The sequence below is a fragment of the Rhinatrema bivittatum genome, unplaced genomic scaffold, assembly GCF_901001135.1.
Source record: "Rhinatrema bivittatum unplaced genomic scaffold, aRhiBiv1.1, whole genome shotgun sequence".
In the NCBI taxonomy this organism is placed as follows: Eukaryota; Metazoa; Chordata; class Amphibia; order Gymnophiona; family Rhinatrematidae; genus Rhinatrema; species Rhinatrema bivittatum.
This window is the reverse complement of record NW_021820939.1, coordinates 95,832-119,764: the sequence shown is the minus strand read 5'-3', so window position 1 is coordinate 119,764 and position 23,933 is coordinate 95,832. Positions and strand designations below refer to the sequence as shown.

The 23,933-nt window shown below is 42.4% G+C and overlaps 1 protein-coding gene across 1 annotated transcript in view; it reads right to left on the bottom strand.

Moving 5' to 3' along the window:
• Positions 1-792: 792 nt before the first annotated feature.
• Positions 793-23,933, bottom strand: part of LOC115082306 (ankyrin-2-like) — a gene marked incomplete at its 5' end in the record, with an annotated part of 117,125 nt that continues 93,984 nt past the window's right edge. The window contains 3 exon segments of the mRNA XM_029586537.1: positions 793-3,316; positions 14,149-14,240; positions 20,407-20,589. Of these exon segments, the coding sequence (XP_029442397.1) occupies positions 3,133-3,316; positions 14,149-14,240; positions 20,407-20,589 (459 nt within the window).

The window sequence follows — 23,933 nt, the reverse complement described above, 5'->3', positions numbered from 1 at the left end:
CTGAGGCCGCTCCGAAATCGGAGCGGCCTCAGAGGGAACTTTCCTTTCGCCTCCCCCCACCTTCCCCTCCCTTCCCCTATCTAACCCACCCCCCAGCCCTACCTAAATCCCCCTCCTAACCTTTATCCTGGAAGTTACGCCTGCCTCCGGGCAGTCGTAACTTGCGCGCGCAGAATGTCTGCTGGCGCGGCAGGCCCCGACACAGGCCGCTGTATCGGGACACTCGGCCATGCCCCTGGACCGCCCCGGACCGCCGCCAAGGCCCCAAACACGCTCCCGAGCCGAACCACGCCCCTGGCCATGCCCCTTTTTGCAAGCCCCGGGACATACGCGCGTCCTGGGGCTTGTGCGCGCCGCCGAGCCTATGCAAAATAGGCTCGGCGCGCGCAGAGGCAGATATCCTCAGGTTATGCGCGTAGCCTTTGAAAATCTGCCCAATAGTGATTTTTGGGGTGACGGGCAATCCAGAGAACAAGTCTACCCACGTGCAGATCACTAAATCTGGTTCAATTCATCATTAGTAATTAGTGACATTATTCCAAGCATGGCTATTTCTAAGGACCCTGTGAGCTACGTACACCAAATAAAATAAATAAAAGGGAACTGCAGGTGAACTGTGAAGAGATTTTCCAGTCACAGCAACTTTAGGCAAGATTTATTATTTATTAAAGGATGTGCATTACTGCTGCCCATATAGATATATGGAAAATTATCCAGTGCACAACAGGCATTGCTTTCTTTTGAAGACATACCTGAGCTGTTAGATGCTAACTCTTAATAAAAAAATGCTATAATATTTAGTTTAAAAAGGGTTGCATGTCTGCATTCTAACAGAACAAACCAAAAGCTTGCTTTGTTCAAGGATCATATGCTACTTCCTTTATATCCAAATCACCAACACATCCCTGTAACCACTTCCATCTTCATATTCTTCAACAGTAAAATAAATACCCAAAGCAATACTACAACATTTAACACATGTACATTTTATTTAATTAAATCAGCCATTGTACACATTGCAGCTATGTATTGTTAGTGTTGTATTTTTAAGTTTGTTTTTAACTAATACATGCCCTCATAGATATATTCAATTAGTGTTATCACCATGGGAACATGATGCTGATTCATCAACTTAAAATTCACTTTCTCACAGTACTCAAGTTCTTTTGATAACACAGCAAATTAAAAAAAAAAAAGAAAGAAATCAAAACCTGAAAATGGTGAATAACCATTTATGCTGTTACACAGACATCATCTGCACTGCAAATTACACAACAGAAAGGCTTTTTCTTGAGCCCGATCCAAGGCCAACCAAGGCTGTTCCTTGAGCTATGCTACGTCCTGAACGATCCATCATGGGGCCTCTCTCATTTTGGCAGCTAAAAAATTATTTTGTCACCTTTTTCAGCCAACACCACCAGCTCAGCATCTTGATTTGTTTTTCTTGCAGAAAACTCAAACCCAAGACATCCTCAGTCGGGACATTTTAAAAGAGCAAGTTCCATTGTTTTATTTTCCACATTTTGTTTTTTTAAATCGAAGCACTGAGTGAGTCATTTCTGTATAAGAGCAAAAGGCCAGATAGTTTTGAAAAATATCAACTTCTGAAGGACTGATTAGGCTTTCCCACCCCACCCTTCTCTTTAGATATACTATTCTTTATAACAAATAAAGTGGTTTAAAATTTATATTGTTTATATGTATTTATATATATATTTATATATATATATATATATATGGTATAAAGCTACACCGGGCCTACAACAAGTAGAATAAGGTATAGAAGACAGAAAATATTTCCTATTTTTTATATTTCCTTCTTTTGGAAAACAAAGTGCAGAAATGCTATTACAGTTGTCAAAGAATTAGTTTATGAACCATAAACAAACAACATAAAAGAACCTCAGAAAAGTGTAAGTTTTAGCCCTGACAAAAATAATACAAATAAAAAAAAAAAAATGGTAAGAAGTTGAAAACTGCTCGCTCAGTGCTAAGAAGGTTAACAAGCTGTTCATAAGATTACAAGAGCTTTCGCATTTTAATGCCACATGCATGTATCAGAAAAGAGACAATCCTGATGAACACAGTGAATTAGTTTCAGTGCTGAAGGTAGCTGACCGACCCTTTCTCCCATGTGGATAAAGTACACTGCAGTGGCCAGCAGAAAGTGTGTGGTTTGCTAAAGCAGTGATGAAAACCGGAAACTACTGTAGTTATAGCTGTTTAAGATACCCGGCCACATGTCCCATCTAACAGTTTATTATGCAAATGTACCATAATATAGCTGCTAGCAAGTTGGTTACCTAATTGCTGAACTGGAGTTTTATTTAGTTTTTGTTTTCTTCAGAAAATCTATAAGGGGCTGTTAAAGAGTCCATTAAAAAGCATGGATGGCTACAGTCTGCTGTCACTTCACTTTAATGGTTGTACACTTTGAAGTTATTCACCTGCCTCCTGGAGCCTAGAACTGTGATAGATCACAACACTGGAAGTCCTGTGGCCATTGTGGGCTTGTAGTGCACCTTTTCACTGGATCTGTACTTGAAGTCGATTGTGTTAGCAATAAGAATATATATATCTATATAGATATAGATATACAAATCTACATCTATATATTATATTTATATATTTAATTAATCACCATTCAGCCATTTCGCTATATCTTGCGTTCCGTGATGCTGGGTGTAGCCATGATAGACAGCATCTGCAGTCGTGTAAGTCCACGCACTTTAGCTATATACAGTTTACATCTGGAGATCCCTTTCACATTGTTGATGTATACAGTCATTTGAAGAGGCCTGTGGATGAAGTTGGCTTTTATAAATGCAGGTTCCCATTAGCTGGTGCAGAAGGAGAAGAACAACATGTGGCAATGTTAACAAGTTCCCAGTACATCACAAAGACAAAGATTTAGTGGATAAACCATCCAGATTAATGGATGCTATCTTTGGTCACAAATTAGCTAACAGTTAAAAATAAAAATAAGGAAAATCGATGAATTCATTGTATATGCAAAATTAGGAACGTCAATATCTTCCTGCGATTATATTAGATTTTTCGTTCTAGAGAAGAAAGTGAGCATTGCATAATGAATGGATATGTGTTTGTCTCGTGGAGGGATATAGCAGTTATTCATTTGGCATCTTGCTTCCAGTCCTCTTTGCAGAAATGACTAAGCAGCTGCTGTAGGTCATGCTGTAGGTCATCCTGTTGTAGGGCTTCTGGGACATCCTCCAGCTGTTCCACATGAACATGTTTTCCATGCTGGTCCTTCACCACAGTCCTCTTCTGTGTACTGGCCTTATTCATTATCGTCCTGAGGCAAGACAACATGGAAACAATCACTAGTCAGTTTTAAGACAGAAAATTGACTTTTGTCCAATCAAATATTAAGTAAATGTCCACAAAACCATTTCTTTATTGTACCCATTTCTAATTCTAAAATTAGGGAACACAATTACAGTATGATTAAATACTAGAGATGTGATTCGGCTGAACCTTTTGGTTCGGCCTTTGTTATCGGCCCACCGTGGGAAATTTTGTTTCCCACGGTTCGGGCTGTTTTTTTTTTCAGCTGTCCCGAACCGAAAAAAAAAAAACTGCCTCAACCCTTCAGATTTAATTAATTACAACTCCCCACCCTCCCGACCCCTCCAAAACTTGCCAAAAGTCCCTGGTGGTCCAGCGGGGATCCCGGGAGCGATCTCCCACTCTTGGGTTGTCAGCTGCCAGTAAACAAAATGGTGCTGGTGGCCCTTTGTCCTTACCATGTGACAGGGGCTTTCAGTGCCATTGGCCGGCCTCTATCACATGGTAGGAGCAATGGATGGCTGGTGCCATCTTAAAAAATGGTGCAGGCCATCCATTGCTCCTACCATGTGACAAGGGATGACCAATGGCAGCAATAGCCCTGTCACATGATAAGGGCAAAGGACCATCAGCGCCATTTTGATTAGTGGCAGCTAATGGCCCGAGAGGGGGAGAATGCTCCTGGGACCCCGCTGGATCACCAAGGACTTTCAGTAAGCCTTGGGGGGGGGGGGGGGGTCGGGGGGGGGAGGGGTTGCAATTAATTAAATTTGAAGGGTTGGGGTAGGTTTGGGTTTTTTTTTCCTTTAATGTGCCCTTTCTCCCCCTCCAAAAAAAAACGATAAGAAAACCACACGAAATTTCGTGGGTTTCCCTATCATTTCGTTGACCTTCCGAACCGCAATGAAATAAGAAATATCATCTATATTTCCTATTTCATTGCAAACGAATGCACATCCCTATTAAATACCTAATTGACCTATTTCGTAATGGATGAGCCACCTTGTCTAGCGACAGTCGTTAAACTGAAATCTCACACCTCCTACAACTATAGTGACATCCAAGAAGATAATTCCAGTTTGCTAAATATGAAGTTCATTATTTTAAGTAACGGAGCACCATTAAAACTATTTCAGTTTCTCTAGAGACTGTGCATGTTTGTTCCACAATGAGATTATTGTAATTATCAATATGTTTGGAGATATTTCCCTCTTTGGTCTGAGTCCTTTACTGGGGTAGTTTGGGCTGTCTGATACTTGCCTTCCCTTAATCTGGCTAAAAGTCTGGATGCAAGGAGCCCCACAGCACACCCACTTTTAGCTGGATTAGGGGTGTGCATTTCCAGGGATGTTTTTTGGATAGTTTCAAATCTACGCACTAGGAGGTGACTTTCAAACAACTATGCGTTGCAACATATATGCACATACCATACATGGCCACGCAAAGATCTATGAGAGTATTCTATAACTCGTACGTATTATAAAATACATGTATCTTTACCCTAGAACATATGCCCATATGTATGCTTATGTGTGAATTCATGCAATGCATTAAACACATGCACTTTTCCTACCTATTTTTTAAAAATATGCACACATATTACACATGCAAAAATAAGGCAGGTCTTATTTGCATAAAACCTGATTTATATGCGTAAACTGGCATACATTAAAACATGTGCATGAATAGGAAATTACCAGTTTACCAATTACACCACCAGTTCATCCATTCCTTCTCCAAATTACTGAGTCCCTCCTGGTTCTTCAGTGCCCTAACTCCCCCACCCCAGTTCACCCAGATCTCCCATCCAGGCAATACTACACAATAACCCAGCTTGATATCAATTCCACCAGATAATTAGCATGTGTAAAATTATGAAAGTAAGCTGCTAAATATATGCAGAAAATAGCAACTTACGTGCATTAAGAGAGAGAGATTTTAAAAGCCTTGTGCACGCAAAAACACATATGAGGCGGGGGGGGAGACATCTTTAAAGAATTTTAGTCCTTATAAGCGATGAAAAGGAGTTGATTTGTACAATGCAGCTATTTTATTTATTTTATTTAAAAGTTTTATATACCGACATTCATCAATGATATCAATGATAGCTAGCAGAGAATACAGTGCAAAATCAACTCGTTAGAATTTTCATCGCTTATAAGGTCTAAAATTCTTTAGTGATGTCAATTTTACAATGAATATCTCTGAATGTGTCTGTAACACCCCCCCCCAAACCCCAACCAGCCTCCCGAAAATTCACCCCAATTCAAAGTGCCCCCCCTTACAATGGTGCATATATTGAGTGTCAGGATGAGCCCTATAAAGAGGCTCTCTCCTCTCCCCATGTGAAAGACTGCAGACATCCACACATGAAGAGTAGTTTAAAACCTATACTTTATAAAATAGCACATTTATGGGCACATGGGCAGCCCTTTACAATCTACCCATTTCTGCTGGCTCCATTCCAGAACGCCCCACTTTTATGCAATTAAATGTAAGCATTGTGACAAGGAGGGTGTCAGGCAGTAGCTAATTTCTGTGTCTTGCAGGAAGCTGTTTGTGTTTTTTTCCCTAGGGGTTTGAAGATCCTTCTATTAGTCCTGCTATTTCCTCTGTGAGTGTGCCAATACCAGGTACAATTGGTCTGGCAGGGTTACCAGGTTTCTGTATTTGGGGGTAGCATGTACAAGGTACCAACAGAGGGGCTGATTGGTATCAGGTTTTCTGGTTGAGACTGTAGTTGCTTTGGAGATGCTATGGGCACCAGAATGGCACCACTGCATGCCACAGGTTATTAGGTGGCATAATTTCATACACATACCCCTTTCATGAACCTGCTCCTGATATTTCATTCTATAATCATTAACACCTGGCTTAGCCTGTCATCCACAAAGTGCTAGATTTAATTAAGGAAGCTCATTTGATTATATTAATTTGAATGACAGGAAAAAGGATCAAGGCTGGATATCTGGCAATTTAAATCAGTCAGATGCACCTACGCTACATCACTGTGCAAAAACTATAATTTCTTAATTACAAACCACATGGACTTTCTTCCTCGGCTCTTTTTGCCTGTTCTTTCACTCCATCTATTTATGCCTATTTTTGTTGTCTTTTGATGTGTATAATATCCCAATCTCTCTCTCTCTCTCTCTCTACAGCCCACTTCTATCCAGCCCATTATTTTTCCTATTGTTCCCTCTCTTCTTCACTCTTAGTTGTAGCTCCCCTCATTTTTACCCTTGCATCCCATGCCCACCATATCTTCTCTCACTTAACCCTTTCTCCCCTTTATGCTTCTCTATCCCCATCTAAACTTAATTCAGTTATGGCCTGGAGATTCTACTTCTGACCGTAGCTCTCCTATTTAAGGTCAGCAGCTCAAAAGGAACCTTAAAAGAGGAAAAGTTGCCACTTGTGTATGCACTGCTGTCCCTCCCACCCCCATCACAGTCCAGGAGAGGATGGAAGTGCATAAAAGAGAGAATCAACTATCCTGCTGCTTTTACATTTCTATTATAATATGTAATCTCACTTCTAAATGATAAAGGTAGGGGAAGATTTTAGAATTGGCGCGCGCAGGGTACATTTGTGTGTGCTACCCGACGCGCACAAATGTACACCCGATTTTATAACATCCGCGCGCATGTTAAAAAATCCGGGGTCAGCACGCGCAAGGGGGTGCACACTTGTGCACCTTGTGTGCGCTGAGCCCTAGGGGAGCCCCAATGGTTTTCCCCATTCCCTCCGAGGCTGCTCCAAAATCGAAATCGGAGCGGCCTTGGAGGGAACGTTTCTTCTGCTCCCCCCCACCTTCTCCTCCCTTCCCCTATCTAACCCACCCCTATCTAAATCCCCCCCCCCCCCCACCTTGTTTTCCATAGTTATGCCTGCCTCTGGCAGGCGTAACTTGTGCGCGCCGGCCGGCTGCTGCTGTGCCATCCCCCGGCACTGCCGCTGTGTCGGAGGCCTCTGTCCCGCCCCCGGACCGCCCCCGGACCAGCGCCCCCACCCACGACCCCGCCACCTTCCCGCCCCTTCTTCAAAGCCCCGGGACATACGCATGTCCTGGGGCTTGCGCCCGTCGCCGAGCCTGTGCAAAATAGGTTTGGCACGCACAGGGGCAGGTTTTCAGGGTTACGCATGTACGTTACACACGTAACCCTTTGAAAATCTGCCCCGTAATGTTTATCTTATGAAAAGGACCATCATATTCAGCACAGACGATCATCTTAGGTGATCCCTGAAGAAGGAAGATTTCTTCTGAAATCCTGCAGTGTCGGGTTGCCCATGGGTCTCTATACCAGATATATTCATTGCAGATATCTTGAAAACCCAACTGGCAGGGATCTTCCAGGCTAGCTTTGGGAACCCTGCATTACATGGAATTAATGTGTGTCAGTTCTATGGCTAAGGTTGCAACACTGCCCACGCTGGTGAAGGTGGTCAGACTTGGGTGCACTGTCTAGGTATTCTTGGGCCCGGGAATGAAGAAGTTGTCTGCTACCATTGCAGCCCCTGCCAAGAAACTGGCAGCACCAAGGATGCCCCATTGGAGGAGGAGTCCCTCCTGCCTTGGGCTGGTGTGAGGGTTCAAGGAGCCCACAGACATGCCAGGGATAGAAGATAGAAGACATAAATGGCAAGAAGGAAAACAAATTAAATGATAAGCTAGCGCTCTTTAAATATAAATTGCCTCTACACAGTGGAGATTAAGGGGCCTGATTTATATGGAGTTTCTCCTGTTTTGTAGCTATTTCATAGGTAAAAAAAAAATCTTTTATAAATCATGCCCTAAGGAAGGAGGAGGACTTTTGTGGTACTCTCATATTTTTGTTGTGAACAGCATTAGAAAATGTCTACACTGAAGGATCAGTTGCAAGCCTGTAATGAGATGTAGTTCAAGTACTCTTTATTTCTGTTTCTCTTCATCCAGATAGAACATTAACAATCCTGCATGTGTCTATGTCTAAGGGCAAGCAAGAGAGTTTTCCTTATCATCATTTATTGTATCTGATATACCACTTGTATATGAAAAAAAATCCAGTCAATTTACACAACTAGATTACATACACACACACACATATATATATATATATATTTTTTTTTAATGAAACATAAAAATATAAAAGGTAAATTTTAAAAGCCCAATACACCAAAACAGGGAGATATGCCCATGTCAGGATTTTAAAAGCCTCCTGGATATGTGCATACTTGCGACTACAGACACAAAAGTCTCAAAAAAGGGGCAGGGAATGGGCATGGTCTGGGCAGGGCATGGTCAATTCTGGATTTTAACTTGAAATTAGCACGTGAATACATGCACAGGCGCTTGCCAGGGTCCTCTGCCAAGTAACTTTACTTCTGCTATGGTTGACATGCAAGTTATAAAATAAGCACGCCCTTTCCACAGCTGGTCCTCACCTTTGGAACTCGCTCCCGCCGGACCTCCGCCAAGAACCCTGCCCTCTGGTTTTCAAAAAGAAATTGAAAACATAGCTCTTTAGCCAGGCCTTCCTGGAGAGATAACTCCTCTCACTAAGGCTCCCCTGGTTCATGTCAACTATAGACTAGATTCGTGACTCTAAGCCCTCTTATCCATACCGGCACTCCACATATCCCCCAGATCTTGGACTACTCCGGGAGACAAAGACTACAGGAATTTCCAATCTAACCACGGACCGTCACACAGCTACAAGTCACTTAGTCCCCCTATGACTCCTTTTAAGTTAAACACCTCAATGCACTCTGTAATCTTCCTCCCTCTTATCCTGCTCGCTGCTAAGTTAGTTCTCTCCTGGCATCCATCAGTTATGCCACCTTTCCCGTCCCGATGGCATTTTCCTTAACCTGCCCACTTGCTAAGTTAGTTCTCTCCTGTTATCCATCAGTCACCCCTCCTTTCCTGTCCCGATAGCATCTTCCTAAAGATTATTTAGAAGCTCCATTAGGCATAGCCCTTTGTTGCTATTGTTTATTGTTTATTATCGTTGTTACTGTTATTATATTATTACTTTATTTTTACTATTTTACGTCTAGTATTATTATATTGTTATACTATAGTGTATTCCTAATGTTCCACATGTCCTTTGTTTCCGCATCTTCATTGTAACTCATTTTTCATTGTATCCGCCGTTCAGTTTCATGTAAACCGGTGCGATATGTATCCTATACAGGAACATCGGTATATAAAAATTAAAAATAAATTAATTAATAAATTAATAAAATGTAGACAACTATTTTAAAATTCAATACATTCAAACCTTTTATCTTTAAACACTGGTAACAATTATATTTTTTCTCATAGGTATTTAAGCCAAAACTACTAAGTCAAATAAGTATTGTCTTTATATTCTCTTTATTTTATTCTATTTTATTCACAGCTAGTATTTTCAAGAAATTGAATCTTTGTATTAAACTTCTTTTAGGATTTTGTGGTACAGAGTCCTTTCAGATAAGTATCCTTTTTTTCTGTGTCTCTTTGTTTTCCTCTTATAGATTTTCTCTTTTTATGTTGTTTGCTATTTAGTTCTCAAAACACTGTTAATCTGGCCAGATCTAGTATGTCTTAGATGGTCCTTCTTTGTCAAAGCTCTAGGATGATGGTCTCTGTTGCAACAAGCATCTAAATGATTTGTTACGGTGGCAGTGGATGTAGGTCCTTTTTTCTGTGCATTCTCTTCTCCATGGTTACTGACTCCCAACTGTACAAAATCAATGCAAAGCCTAACTTCCTGATTTACTATGAAAAATAAAAAAGATAATCAGAAATTCTTGTCTTAAGTTTTACTTTACAGGAATAGTCCTTGTATTTCCACTCATTCCTTCTCACAATCTTCCTCAAATTTCCCTCTATTAAGGACAGGTATAATATTCTGCAGAAAATGTAACTGTGTTTAGTGGTAGTGCTGGCTTCTCCCATCTTCTGTAAAGCTGTTTCCTTAAAATTATATTACAGTCCTTGCAGAATTAGTTTATGATGGTTGCTTAAGTGAACTTCAACCTTAAGGTTAACTTTGAATGTACCGATTGTACCGCAGCTTAGATATTTTAAGCTTTTAGAAATATAGGGGCAGATATTCAAATGCTACTTAGCTGGATAAATTAGATTTATCAGGCTAAGTGGCTACCGCTGAATATCCGGATAAGTGGACTTAACTGCTAAATAGTTAGCTATAAAATAAGTGGGCAGTCAGTGAGCATAATTGGAAGGTGCTATTCTATTCCGGCTAACTTTACGGCTGGATTTCTAAGATCGCACCGGTTGTGAATCATGCGGTAATGTGGAGCGGGGGCGAAGCGGGGGGGCGGTGCCTGCGAAAGCCAGCAGCAATCACACCACCAGCGGTGTTATCACTGCGGCTTTTGCACCCAATAGCACCACCATGAAAGGTGGTGCAATTGGGCGTGCTACTCGTGGTGATAAGGGGTCTTAACCTTTTCACCACCAGCAAAGTTTCTGCAGATCGGCCCTGATACCGCCCCAACTCCTCCTCTTCCATGTCCCGGCGCTGCCCCCACTCCGCCCCTATCTAGCTATCGCATGCAAAAAGGGACTTTTCGCGTGTAAAAAGTCCCTTTCGCGTGCGATAGGGATAGAAAATGACCCTTCAGCCAGATAAGTAGCAATATTGAGCCTTATCCAGTTAAATTAACCGAGATAAGTTAGACATCACCACATAGCAGATCTAAATTAGCCAGATAAGCTTATCCGGCTAACTTAAATACTTATCTGGGTATTTTCAGCGGCCTTTGCTATGCTGCTGCATATCCTGGGTTATGTTAGCCAGATAAGCTTTATCTGGTTCACGTATATATAGCTGGATATATTTTAATATTGGGCCTTTATTGCTTTATGTTCTTTATTTGTTGTAATGTATTTTATATTTCATTAATGTTTAGGGTTTTTAAAATATGTTTGACTGTTATTTATTATTAACCACTCTGATGTTGTTTTAGAAAGGTGTGTTAGAGAAATAATAATAGTAAACTAGTTTAAATGTGATTAGTCAAGGCATCTTGCACAGTTGGATTTAAAAGCTGTTTGAGCAAAGCTCCTGGAGGACCAGACCATGAACAATTAATAGCTAAGTGGGCACAGGAGAAAGCCACTGCTGTTCCCTGGCATGCTCTAATCTATGGGATCTGTTGGGAACTTCTCAATTACCCAAACTTGTCATTGTGAGAGACAGGATTTGGGGCGCAATGGGACCTTTTGGTCTGGCCCAGCATGACACATCTTATGTTCTTATGGCTAAATTTGAATTTCTTGTTAATATATATTAACACATGGCAGTACGTTTGTCTGCCATGGGCAGAATATGAGCTTTATAAATAAATAAATAAACATGTTAAGACTATATCTCTCTGTCTTTCCTGTCTTTCCTATTCTCGAATTAAAGAAAATGAAAATTTAATAGCTGTACAGAAAGATAGGAGGAGTCAAACGCTACCACCAAAATACATTTTTATGCTCTGCTCTTTCTGTCAATGGTGCACCTCAACTTTAAAACCTGAATTTATTATTATTTTTTTTTTCCTCCTGCTCCTTGAACTTCCAGCTCAATTAAAAACTGGCCACTGTTGAGAGACAGATTAAGTTTTAAGATTTAGTATCATGCTTAATATATTTATTCGGGGGTGCTCAGTTCCATTGGACCATGGCACTATCAGAAGGGCATGGTCTCATGAATAGACCGGTGAACTCTGGCACTATAAGTTCATCTCTCTTTTGCCACTGATATGGTGTGGTCTTGGGCAAGTATATTTTTTCCATTGGTTCTAATTTCCCTAACTGGCTGTACTCTCATGCAGTCTGAAAGGCAGAAAAGTATAGCCAGGACATCCTTTCCAGAGTTATTCCTGAAGCGTTCAGTTGTCGTTTGTTGAGATTCATTTTGAACATGTCTACATCTATCTAAAACTGAGTTGATATTCAGTGCCACTTAGCTGGATAAATTTGGACTTATCTGGCAAGTGGTGCTGTTTCAATAATTTGTGCTGTGTTTTAGCAGCCACTATTTAGCTGGATAATTATTTACTGTATCATGGCTAAAATAACAGGCAGGATGAGGGTGTGTGCAAGGTGGCGCTACTTATCCAGCTAACTTACTGGGTCATTCATCAAGCCACGTTAGTGCTCTAACATGCGTTATATATCGCGCATATCGTGCAATATACACAATGTTTTGTATGTCCCCACACAGATACCTTTGCTCTATTACAATGGACCGTCTTTGCATGTGGATTTGCGATGCATGAATAATGCAAATTCACACAAAGAAGGTCATCACTAGGCAATTTAATGCAATATTTTATCGCAGCCGACCGAGAAGGTGGTCAGCCATGATAAAATAACAACATCTCCCTAGTAAGCGTTAGATGTGCAGCGGGAGGAGCCCGGGACCCTAATGTGGGTCCTGAGGCTCTGACGCACATTTAACGCCGCTGGGGAAAAAAAGGTGGCCCAAACGGGGATGTTGAGCTGGGGTCCGTGGTGACTAGAGATGTGAATCGTGTGATCGATCATCTTAACGATCGATTTCGGCTGGGGGGGAGGGAATCGGATCGTCGCGGTTTTGTTTTTTTAAATATCGTTGTAAATCGTAAATCGGGGAGGTCGGGAAAACCGGCACACTAAAACCTCCCTAAACCCACCCCGACCCTTTAAATAAACCCCCACCCTCCCGAACCCCCCAAATGTCCTTAAATTACCTGGGGTCCAGTGGGGGGTTCCCGTTGTGATCTTCCACTCTCTGGGCAATGGGTGTTGTTGATAGAAATGGCAACCGGCGCCATTTTGCTTCCTGTCCCCCGACGTCACGAGCGTAGGAGATCGCTCCCGGACCCCCGCTGGACCCCCAGGGACTTTTGGCCAGTTTGGGGGGGCCTCCTGACCCCCACAAGACTTGCCAAAAGTCCAGCGGGGGGTCCGGGAATGACCTCCTGCACTCGAATCGGTGTTGCGTACGGCCGGCGCCATTTTTGCAAAATATCAACACACCCGTGGCCCGAGAGTGGAAGATCACAATGGGACCCTCCCACTGGACCCCAGGTAATTTAAGACATTTTGGGGGGGTTCGGGAGGACGGGAGATTTATTTTAAATGGTCGGGGTGGGTTTTAGGCATGTTTTAGTGTGCCGGTTTCGCCCTCCCCCTTCCCCTTTCCCCGATTTACGATTTTTGACGATAAATCGGGGGAATTCCTATTAAATATCGCCTCTAACGATTTTTGCCGATTTAAAATATATCGGACGATATTTTAAATCGTCAAAAAACGATTCACATCCTTAGTGGTGACCCCCATTTCAACCTGGGGCTGCTGGTTAAGGCGGCCCTGACTCCCCTAAAATAAAAACAAAGTTTTAAGTATATGAACAACAGTGGCCCCCCTGATGTCCAAGACTCCCTCCCCTAGTCCCCCCAGCCTCCCCGACAGATCAAGACCCCTCCCCTTCTCCAGTCACCCTGCTAGCACAGAGTCCCCTGACAGATCGCCGGTTATATTCAGTGGAGTGGCTGCGCCACTAAATAAACTAACTAAGCTAGCCAGATATGTATATCTGGCTAACTTGCTCAGCCACATAGTGGCTAAATATAGACCCCACTGTGCTCTGGAGAAAGGTGCTATGCAAACAAGACAAAATGCTAAATTGTTCTTCGGGAAAAGAAGTTTTTCAAAGTAGGGCTCATCTTGATTCCTAGCATCCAGTCCAATATATTCAGGGATTTTATTTTAGATATCACCTAGCATCATTCTTTAAGCAATATACGTTTCTTTCCACATGCGTGTTAGTTAATTTTCCACTGCAGAAACAAACAGTCATGCCAATGCAAACCTTTTGAAAACTGATCCATCCTCTTTTTGAACCTCCTTCTCTATTAAATTGGGAAGGCTCACTTTCATATGACTGCCTGTATAACTCAAAGCCTACAGCAAAAAAAGTAACCAAAAGAAAGGATTACTGTGCTCAAACATTTTCACTGCAATTGTAATGAAAAGTACTGCTAAAAATTACATAAATTGAGGGTTTTATCATAGTTTGGCCTGGATTCACTAAGCTGCGATATCACGAGTTAAACAGCGTGTTAAATGCCGTCTATCGTTGTGATATCTTCATATCATGGCACTATCGCATGATTACAGCAGATGATGTCCTCCCACTATGGAAAAATTGCCTAATGCATGCAAAGCAGCTAATGCATAGGCAAACCTATAGTGGTAAAATGTCAGCCCCCCTTATTTTAGCACATTAAAGGGAGGTGTACTTATTTTCCTGAGGAAGCATCGGGCCACTAACTTGGGTCCCTGACGCTCCCACAGGAAAATTGAAAGTGCCAAAGTTTCCAATGCATACCTCCCCATACAGACAAAAAAGATCATGCTAGGGTCTTCAAAGACCCCCACCCACCCCCACATCACATTATGATGTGGCACTGCCCCTCCCCCAAATAAAAAAGATTTCAGCGATTCCAACTGCACAGTGATGGCTTCCTTCCTTCCCCACCCCCTCTCCATACAATGGAAAAATGCACCGTAGTTAAATGATCTTTCCCCCCCAACAGCCTCCAATCCAAAAAAATTACAATCCCTGGTGTCACGTGATGGGGCAAGGTCTGGTCACCATCAAATATCTCTTTTTGCATTGGGGGTGGGGGGTGGAGGAACTCCTAGATACCAGGGACTATGAGTTATTGGGATATGGGGGAGGAACGAGCTGGGATGGGGGGGGGGAAGGTCTTTTTTCCATTGTATGGGGAGGAGGTGGGGAAGGGAGGGCGCCATCACTGTGTGATTGGAATTGCTGAATTCTTTTTATTTAAGGGACCAGTGCCACCTGAGAAGGCAGTGGAGGGGTGGGCGAGGGTCTCAGGGTGATTTTTTTTGTGCCTTTGGGCCTCGGGCTCTTTAAGCGATGGCAGCCCCGGCCAAGTTGGGCTGTCATTGCATGAGAAGGCCCCTTACTGCAGCATAATTTTTTGATTTGTTTGTGCTGCAATAAAAAAAAAAGAAAATCGCACCATCTTAATGTGGAGTGGTCAAATATCACGGAGATGTCCTTCCTGCAATATTTGGCCTGTCCCTCCAGACACTATCAGGGTGCAATGAATCTCCTTCTTTGTTTGAAACTAATGATCTTGTGCCTTATGATATATGCAGTGGGAATATTACCTTAATAAGAATATGCCTGAAATATCCTAGTACAAATGTAATGGCACTGCAGATTTTCTTCCAAGCAAAAGCATTTGAAATAATCTGATGCCAGTTTAAACCTACAAAGAGGTCTGTTTTTAGCTCATCTTGGAATGGAGATCAAATACATTGTGGAAAAGCTCAGCACAGGTTAGGTATCAAATAAATAAAGGTATCCATGTGAAGTGCAAGAGCAGTCAGCTAAAGCAAAAGGAACCATTGTAACAGAAGGACAACTAATCTTTATATTAAGAAAGAAAGTTACAATAATAATAATAATAAAGAGGCCTGCAAAGTTTTACAAGATCAACATTCAAACGGTAAAAGATCTCAGAAAAAGGAGGACAAAGTAAAGTATCTGGAAAATCTGAACGAAGCTGAATACCCCCACAGAGGAAGTGCAGGGCAGGACTGAAGCTCGACTTCTGCCTATCCAAGTCCATTCTCTGCAGGTTGAGCACTTGCATTCTGGGGGCTGGTAGGGCCCCAAGCTGTGAGCTGGATACAGGCGCTAGTTGGAAGCTGAACACAGGTACTGGTTAGGAACTGGAGACAGGTACTAGCTGGAAGCTGGACACACACTACGGGCAGGGGCTGGATACAGACAGACTGAATGCAGGGACTTGATGGGGCTGGATACAGGATACATGGCAAAGACAGGAAGCAAGACAGGACTGGGACAAGGACAGGACAGGACAGGACAGCACAAGACTGGACTAGGCAGAACAGGCAACAGTAAACAGGGAAACCCAATAGGGCACAAGACTGGCTAGGAGAACCTAGCAGGCCCGGAGACTGCAAGGCAAGCAAGACAAGGCCCACACAGCAAGGCAAGGAGGCCTGGGAAGTCACAGAGCAAAGCAAGAGGCCACAAAGCAAGGCAGGATAGTAAGGACAGGATGGCCAGGTGAGGGAGCCAAGATGACTTGATGACAAGGCACCGAGGTATCGAGCAGACTGCATTAATTAGGACTGAGGTTGAAGCATGGTGTGACCAGTGAGGATGTGACTGGCAAAACTGTGCGTAAAGCTTGCTGGAGGCCTCTGCTGGTGCAGAGGTGTCAAAGCAGGTAAAACCAGGGCATGGTGAGGCTGCACAGCAGGCAAAACCGTGACAGAAGCAGGGAAGGTAGTCAGGACATCATAGACACAAATGGAGATAAAAATAGCTATGGCAATAAACCAAGGTTACACAACTTTATTATTTTTAAATTCAGTGCTGAGAAAAAAGTTTGTGAACCCCCTAAGATGGTTTGTATTTCAGTACAATTTACACACAAAATATGATTAGATCATAATCTACTGTTAACCCTGTCAGGGGAGAAAGATAACCTTATTGAATAAATAACTCAGACAAAAAGGATGTATTTTAATTATTTATTCAGCACAAAGATTCAACCATAAGTATCCTTGTGTGAAAAAGTATCTGAACCCTGCATTTGGCTACTTGTAGTGTATCCTTGAGCAGTTAAACATTTCCTGTAACTGTTCATCAGTCTCTCACATCATCCTTGAGGAATTTTGGCCCATTCTTCCATACAGAATTTTCGATTCTGGAACATTTGAGGGCTTCCTTGCATGAACAGCTCAGCTTCAGTTCATGGCTGGATGACTTGAAATAATACACTAGAATTTTTTTACTTAAAGTAGAATTCATGCTTTAATCAGTGATAGCAAGCAGTCCCACACCATGATACCTCCACCACCATGCTTGACATTTGGGATGAGGATCTTATTTTGGAGGGCTCTGTATGTTTTTCGCCAATTTAAACGCTTGTTATTATGACCAAAAAGTTCAATTTTTACTCATCTGTCCAGAGAACATTGTTCCAGAATTCTTGTGCATCATCCAGATGCTCTTTGGTATACCTGAGGTGGTCTTCAAGATTCTTTGCAGAGAGCAGTGTTCTCTTCCTAGCTATCCTCCCATGAACGCAATTCCATTCAGATTTTTCCTGATGGTTGATGCATGAACCCTCACATATGCCACAGTGAGAAAGGCCTGTAGATCTTTAGATGTTAGTCTGTGGTTCTTTGTGACTTCATGGATGATTTTCTGATTTGCTCTTGGAGTGATCTTGGCAGCACGATCATTCCAGGCTACAGTTGCTATAGTTTTCAGCTTTTTCCATCTGTAGACTATCTGTCTGACAGTGGATGGATGGAGCCCCAAATTTTTTAGAAATGGTCTTGTAACTTTGTGCAGACAGATGATCATCAACTACTCTTTTTGTAGCTCCTCTAAAATTTCTTTTGATTGTGATATGATGGGTTCCCATTAACGTCTATGGTGAGCACCAAACTCAAAATCTTTTGGAACTTTATAAAGGACAGGATGCCCAAACTCAGTTGTGCAGATTTACTCTGTAGGGTAGTTTGTTTGTCACTCTGTTATTTAAGCACCTGACTTTAACTAGCCAATTAATTGTGCTAAGGAAACTAGGGGTTCACCTATTATTTCACACACATGATGATTCTTAATTAATCTTATTGTTTCTACTTTGTACATTATTGTGTCTCAAGAAATTGATATGCTTTTTACTGCACAAGACTGAATTCAATTAAACAAGGGTATAAGAGTAAGAACTTGTAATTCCCATTATTAAACTTGGGGTTTACAAACTTATTTACAGATATCTGGGAAATAAGGAAATACAAATAAGGGATTGAAAGCATGAGAAGAAAAGATGAGGAATGGGTAGAGGGTGACAAAGAAAAAGCAGAAATGCTAAATACTTTTATCCAGTATTCACTGAAGAAGGATTGAAGAGGGATCATACATAGATGCCACGAGTACCTATGGTGACAGATAGGTACTACTTCATTTACAGAGTCAAGGGTTTGCATGGAATTAGTGAAATTGATAGTGGACAAGCCAATGGGGCAAAATGGGAAGCCTAAACAGCTTTTGCTTGTTCTACTGACAGTTCTGTTCAGTCTTTGGAGACAGGAGGTAGTTCCAGAGGACCGGAGGTGAGCAGACATTACCTCACTTCATAAAAGCGGAAACAGGAAGGAAGCTGACAACTACAGGCCAGACAGCCTACCTCTGTGGTAAGTACATTTATGGAATCATTACTAAAGGAAAAGACAGAAGAATATCTCGCATGCAAGAACTAGATTGTGATAAATACTGCTTGAGGTATTCAAATGTTTCAGTAAAATTTTTGACACTATTCCACCCAAAGGCTCATAAAGACACTGAGCCACCTGGGTATGGGTTTTTAACAGAGATAAATGGAATTAATTCTATAGAGAAGAGAATTATCAATGGAGTGTCTCAGAGATCAGTCCTAGATCCAGTTCTGTTGAAAATGTTTATACTGCAGACAGGGTTGGCTTCAAGGGTGCCATCACTTCAGGAGAGTGATGGTGATTTTAAAGCATGGCATCACCACTTAAGACGTACTGCAAAAGGGGATGCTGTCATCTGAGGTGCTCCGGGGGATCCTTTCTAGTCAGGGAGTGTGTTCTTCCTGCTGTTTGCACAAAACGCTATCAGTTCTAAAGCCAGCCCTGACTGCAAGGGGGTTGGTAGAAAAAGTTTGATTTTTGTAGATGATACAAAAATCTACAACAAAATGGACACTCTAGGCAAAATCTAAGAAAGAGTTAGAAGTGGTGAAGAATTTGACAACTAAGATTTATTGAAAAGAAAAGCATAGGCAGGTTCTTGTGGCCTGGTTTTGGCCTCTGTTGGAAACAGGATGCTTGGTCTGACCCAGCATGGCAATTTCTTATGTTCTTATAAAAGAATCTTTAAAAAAGGAATAATAAGAGCAGGAGACTCCATCCGCATCTCTACAATCACTGGACCAGGACAGGCTGGGTGTCTGAGAAGATGTTTAAAGGAAGGATTTTTCAGTAAAGTTGGGGACACCTCTACTAGGATTCCTGCACAGACGCTGGGAGCATTTATACAATTAAGATCACCATGGGCTCTACCCGGAAGTCTGGTAAAAGGACACCTACCTACCCAGAAAACCAGATGTAAATTCACACTTCTGGATAATGGACTTTAATTTATGAGCATTAATTAGTAAACTTTATTTTAACACCCGGATCTGGTCCTGTCTGAGTTCTAAAGCCTCTCACCTCATAGGAAACATCAAATGACTACACACACACTGGTGACCTTTTCCCATCGTCTGGGCCATGTGAGAGCTTCCACCCCATAAAACCCCATAAAAAAAGAGTCCCCCCCAGGGATTAAGAGTCAGAGTGGGATGGAATGGTTAGGCAGAACAGCCCCTGAAGAAATAAATTAGTTATGTGCCTTTAGGAGCAACAATCCTCCAGAAAAGGGATTACATATAAATAAATATTTCTTCATCAAAACGGTGAGAAAGATAAGGAATAGCATCCCAGTGGAGGTGATAAAGGCCAAAACAGTAACTGAATTTAAGAAAACATGGGATCCTTTGTTGCAAAGATGTGAGGGTAAAATCTTAGATTGGGTAGGCTCTGAGTTGGTGCATCAGGAAAGGGGCAGACAAGATCAGCCTCATATTGTATGTTGTATATTGCATTTGCCATCATATTGTATGTTTCTATGAAGGTGACAAACAACAAGGACAATTAAAAAACAGCAATTATATTAACCCATGCCCATATGCAGAATACAAAACAAAATAAAGTAGTGAGCTCTCCTTGGGGAAGAGGTGAGCGTTTTAACACAGGCAAACATTAGCTCCTTCAGCAGAAAGTTCCAGAGAATGCCTTGCTGGCATTTGGAACCAACCTGATTCCAGAAGCAACGAGCAGATCAGATCTCAGGAGGCAGGAGATATGAGCCAGATTCAAGTCTTTGCATATCAAGTATAAAATACAAACAGTGGCAGGTAGTTTTAGTAGTTCAATTAAATATTCAAAGCACAGGCACAAGACAGGGAAGGCATTTTACCTCTTCAAAGTCATCTTTGGCTGATGGAAGGTCCGTGACTAAGCTGGGGTCTCCCAGATGCTTTTCTGTTCTGTCTCCATACACCACAGTTTTCTTTATAACTTTACTGACTTTCCGTCCTTCTACTGGTTCAGAATGAAATTCTACATTTTCTGATAAAACCTTGGATTCAGAGAAAGTTACCTGGTAATAAAAGAATTTGATATTACAATACTTCAAACTGGGACATTCTGTAGTTTTTAGAAGTTTACAAATTTTTCTTAAATTACCTGCTATACCGAGTACTTCAGAAAATGCATACTGGCCATTTTGAATATTCAAAAAATGTTTTTTTTTACATCTTGTAATGCAACACGATGAATGTACCTTAAGGGTATTTTGCACCCACCTGCCTTTTGTAATGTTTGCTAGTTGCGGGGTGATCACGCAACTGGCAGCACTCACCCCAGGATGCCGATGGCCCTCAAAGAGGCAGGATTGCCGCTATGATGCCGTCTGCAACACTGCTTCCTGGGCTCCCTTAGGAATGTGTACCCGCAGCGTGGCACCTCATGAAGTCTCCGCGGCAGGAAACCCGGCTGCTGGCACTCATTGATGACGTCATGCAGCTGGGTATAAAAGAGCCAGCTATGCTCCACAGGATTGCCTCTGCAACAGGTCTCCCTGCTCAGATGCAGTGCATGTTGCTCCTGCTTTGGTTCCTGATCCTGCTTTAGTGCCTTGTCCAGCCTGCTCTGTGGCTTCCCTTCATCCCAGTCCTTCTTCAGTCTATTTGGCACTGACCTCTGCCTTGGACCTGGATCTCCCTCTTACCTGATGCCAGCCTCTGACCTCAGCTATGAACTGTTTCTATGTCCCGCTTGCGGCCTGCCTCAACCTCCAGCTAGCTCCTGGTAATTTTCTCACTGCAGCCTATCCAGACCTTGGCCTTGCCCCAGACTCTCTCTCTGTCCTGCCGGCCCCTGGAACCCAAAGGCTCAACCCACGGGGAACGGGACTGGTATAGGTGAAGCTCCAGTCTTGTCCCAGTCCAGGGCATTTTCGCCAGCTGTTAGCATGGGTCTAGAAGGTTCACCTACTAGGCTTCGTCAATCGTGCTGCAGCATAAGGGTCCACAGTATCCTTACAACTTTTCAATCTAATAAATATTTGAAATTATTCATGGATGCCTCTAGAGGAAAATATTTTGGTGCTTACTTCAAGGATACATGGTATACTGAGCCTTGGTATACTGAGCCTTGGCTTTCCTCCTTGAGGGGAAAGCTGAGATAACCAGAGAAATTACTTTCCTTGAATTATTGCCTATAATAGTAACTTTGACAGTCTGAAGCTCTGAGATAAGACATTCAGTAATATAAAAGTGGTGCTTAGATCTGACAACATGTCTTCTGTAGAAATTATTAACTGATTATTCACCAGAACATATGTGATAGTTAACCTACAAGGGAAATTCCACTGTTGTATCATAACCTTGTGCTGTTCTTGTGCCACTTTATTTATTTATTTATTTATTTATTTATTTATTTATTAGGTTTTATATACCGGGGTTCCTGTATGGGATACAGATCACCTCGGTTTACAGTAAACGTTAACTTTGCTCATGGGCTGTACATAGAACAATAGAAAACAAGAACAGTAGAAAACTTCGCTCGTAGGCGATACCAATACAGAAGATAACGGGAATTGGCACAAACTGATACAACGGGTACATTAACTTTGCTCATGGGCTATACATAGAGCAATAGAAGCCAAAACAGTAGAAAACTTCGCTCGCAGGTGGAGCAGATAACAGAAGAAACAAGAATTGACAAAAGCTGGTATAACGGGTACAATTGGTGCCACTGATAGGGAGGAATACAAGAACTGGTCCAGTTAGTATCTAGAAAGAGATAAATAAAGCAGGGGGCAGGTATTAGCGTAGGGGCAGGTATTAGAGTTGGATGTAAAGTAAGGAAAACAAAGGTGGGACCAGACTGGGGAAGCCCAACGAGGAAATGGAGGAGGGGTTACTACAAGAGAACGGCAACAGAACATTGCAAGAACATTGTTGACAAGCGGTCTTATTTCAGGTTGCTTGCTCCCAAGGCAATTATTTCATAATCCTCTGTTCCCAAAAAAGTTTGAAGGAATCTGATTTTTAATTCAATTTCTGATAATAGACTGAGGGGTAGATATTTTTTTAAAATGGACGTGGTTATTTTATAACATGCGCGCGTCGGTACACGCAGGCATGTTAAACTCGGCCTGTGAGGCTTTACCACACAGTATAGCTGACTTCATTCAGTATTGTGAAAATCAGGGGAGGAGCTGGAATGGCCCATCTCCAGTCTGGCTTGTGGCAGATTTCATACTAGCACAAAAAGTAAGGGATCTCATATACAAGTAGTTCCTCTCGACTATCTAGTATCGTATTTTTCTCAAAGATATTTGGGGGAAGGACCCAACTAAGCTATCTGCAATATTCAAAATTATTGGAGGGAGAGGAGAGGAAAAATCAAAGGTGCAAAGGGCTAATCACAGGCAACCAATCATACAATAGATTTTGGTGGACTTCTTTGTTACCCTTCCCAGTAGAGATTTGAATCGGAACCGGAATTGGTTCCGATTCTGGTTCCGATTCACATCGTGAATTATTTTTCGTGCAGCCCGATCGGGTTTTTTTTTATCAGCTGCGCCCGAGCCGATAAACAAAAAACCCACCCCGACACTTCAAAACAGCTCCCTTAGCTTCCCCTACCCTCCCGACCCCCCCAAAACGTCTTAAATTACCTGGTGGTCCAGTGACATTTAAGAGGTCCCGTGACATTTAAGAGGTCCCAGGAGCGATCTCCTGCTCTCGGGCCGTCGGCTGCCACTAATAAAAATGGCGCCAATGGCCCTTTGCCCTTACCATGTGACAGGGTATCCATGCCATTGACCAGTCCCTGTCACATGGTAGGAGCACTGGATGGCCTTCACCATTTTTAAAGATGGCGCTGGCCGTCCATTACTCCTACCATGTGACAGGGGCCAGCCAATGGCACGGATACCCTGTCACATGGTAAGGGCAAAGGGCCATTGGCATCATTTTTATTATTGGCAGCCGATGGCCCGAGAGTGGGAGATCGCTCCCGGGACCATCACTGGACAACCAGGTAATTTAAAACGTTTTTTTTTTGGGGGGGGGGTCGGTAGGGTGGGGGAAGCTAAGGGAGATGTTTTAAAGGGTCGGGGTGGGTTTAGGGTTTGTTTTTATGTGCCGTTTTTCCTGCCCTCCCCCGAAACGATAAGAGAACCCCATGAACAATTTTGTGGGGTTTTCCTATCGGTTTCGGGGAGCCCCTGATTTCTGATGACTTTGAAAATATCATACGATATTTTCAATCATCAAAAATACAATTCACATCCCTATTTCCCAGAATGTGCTTTAATGATTATGAAACAGCTCTGCTCCGTAATGTGGCCAGGCTGGCATTTGTGGGTGCATTCCACATAAGTGAGCTAGCTACTATTCCACACATGTAGCTGTGGCAACAAGCCTCCAGAAA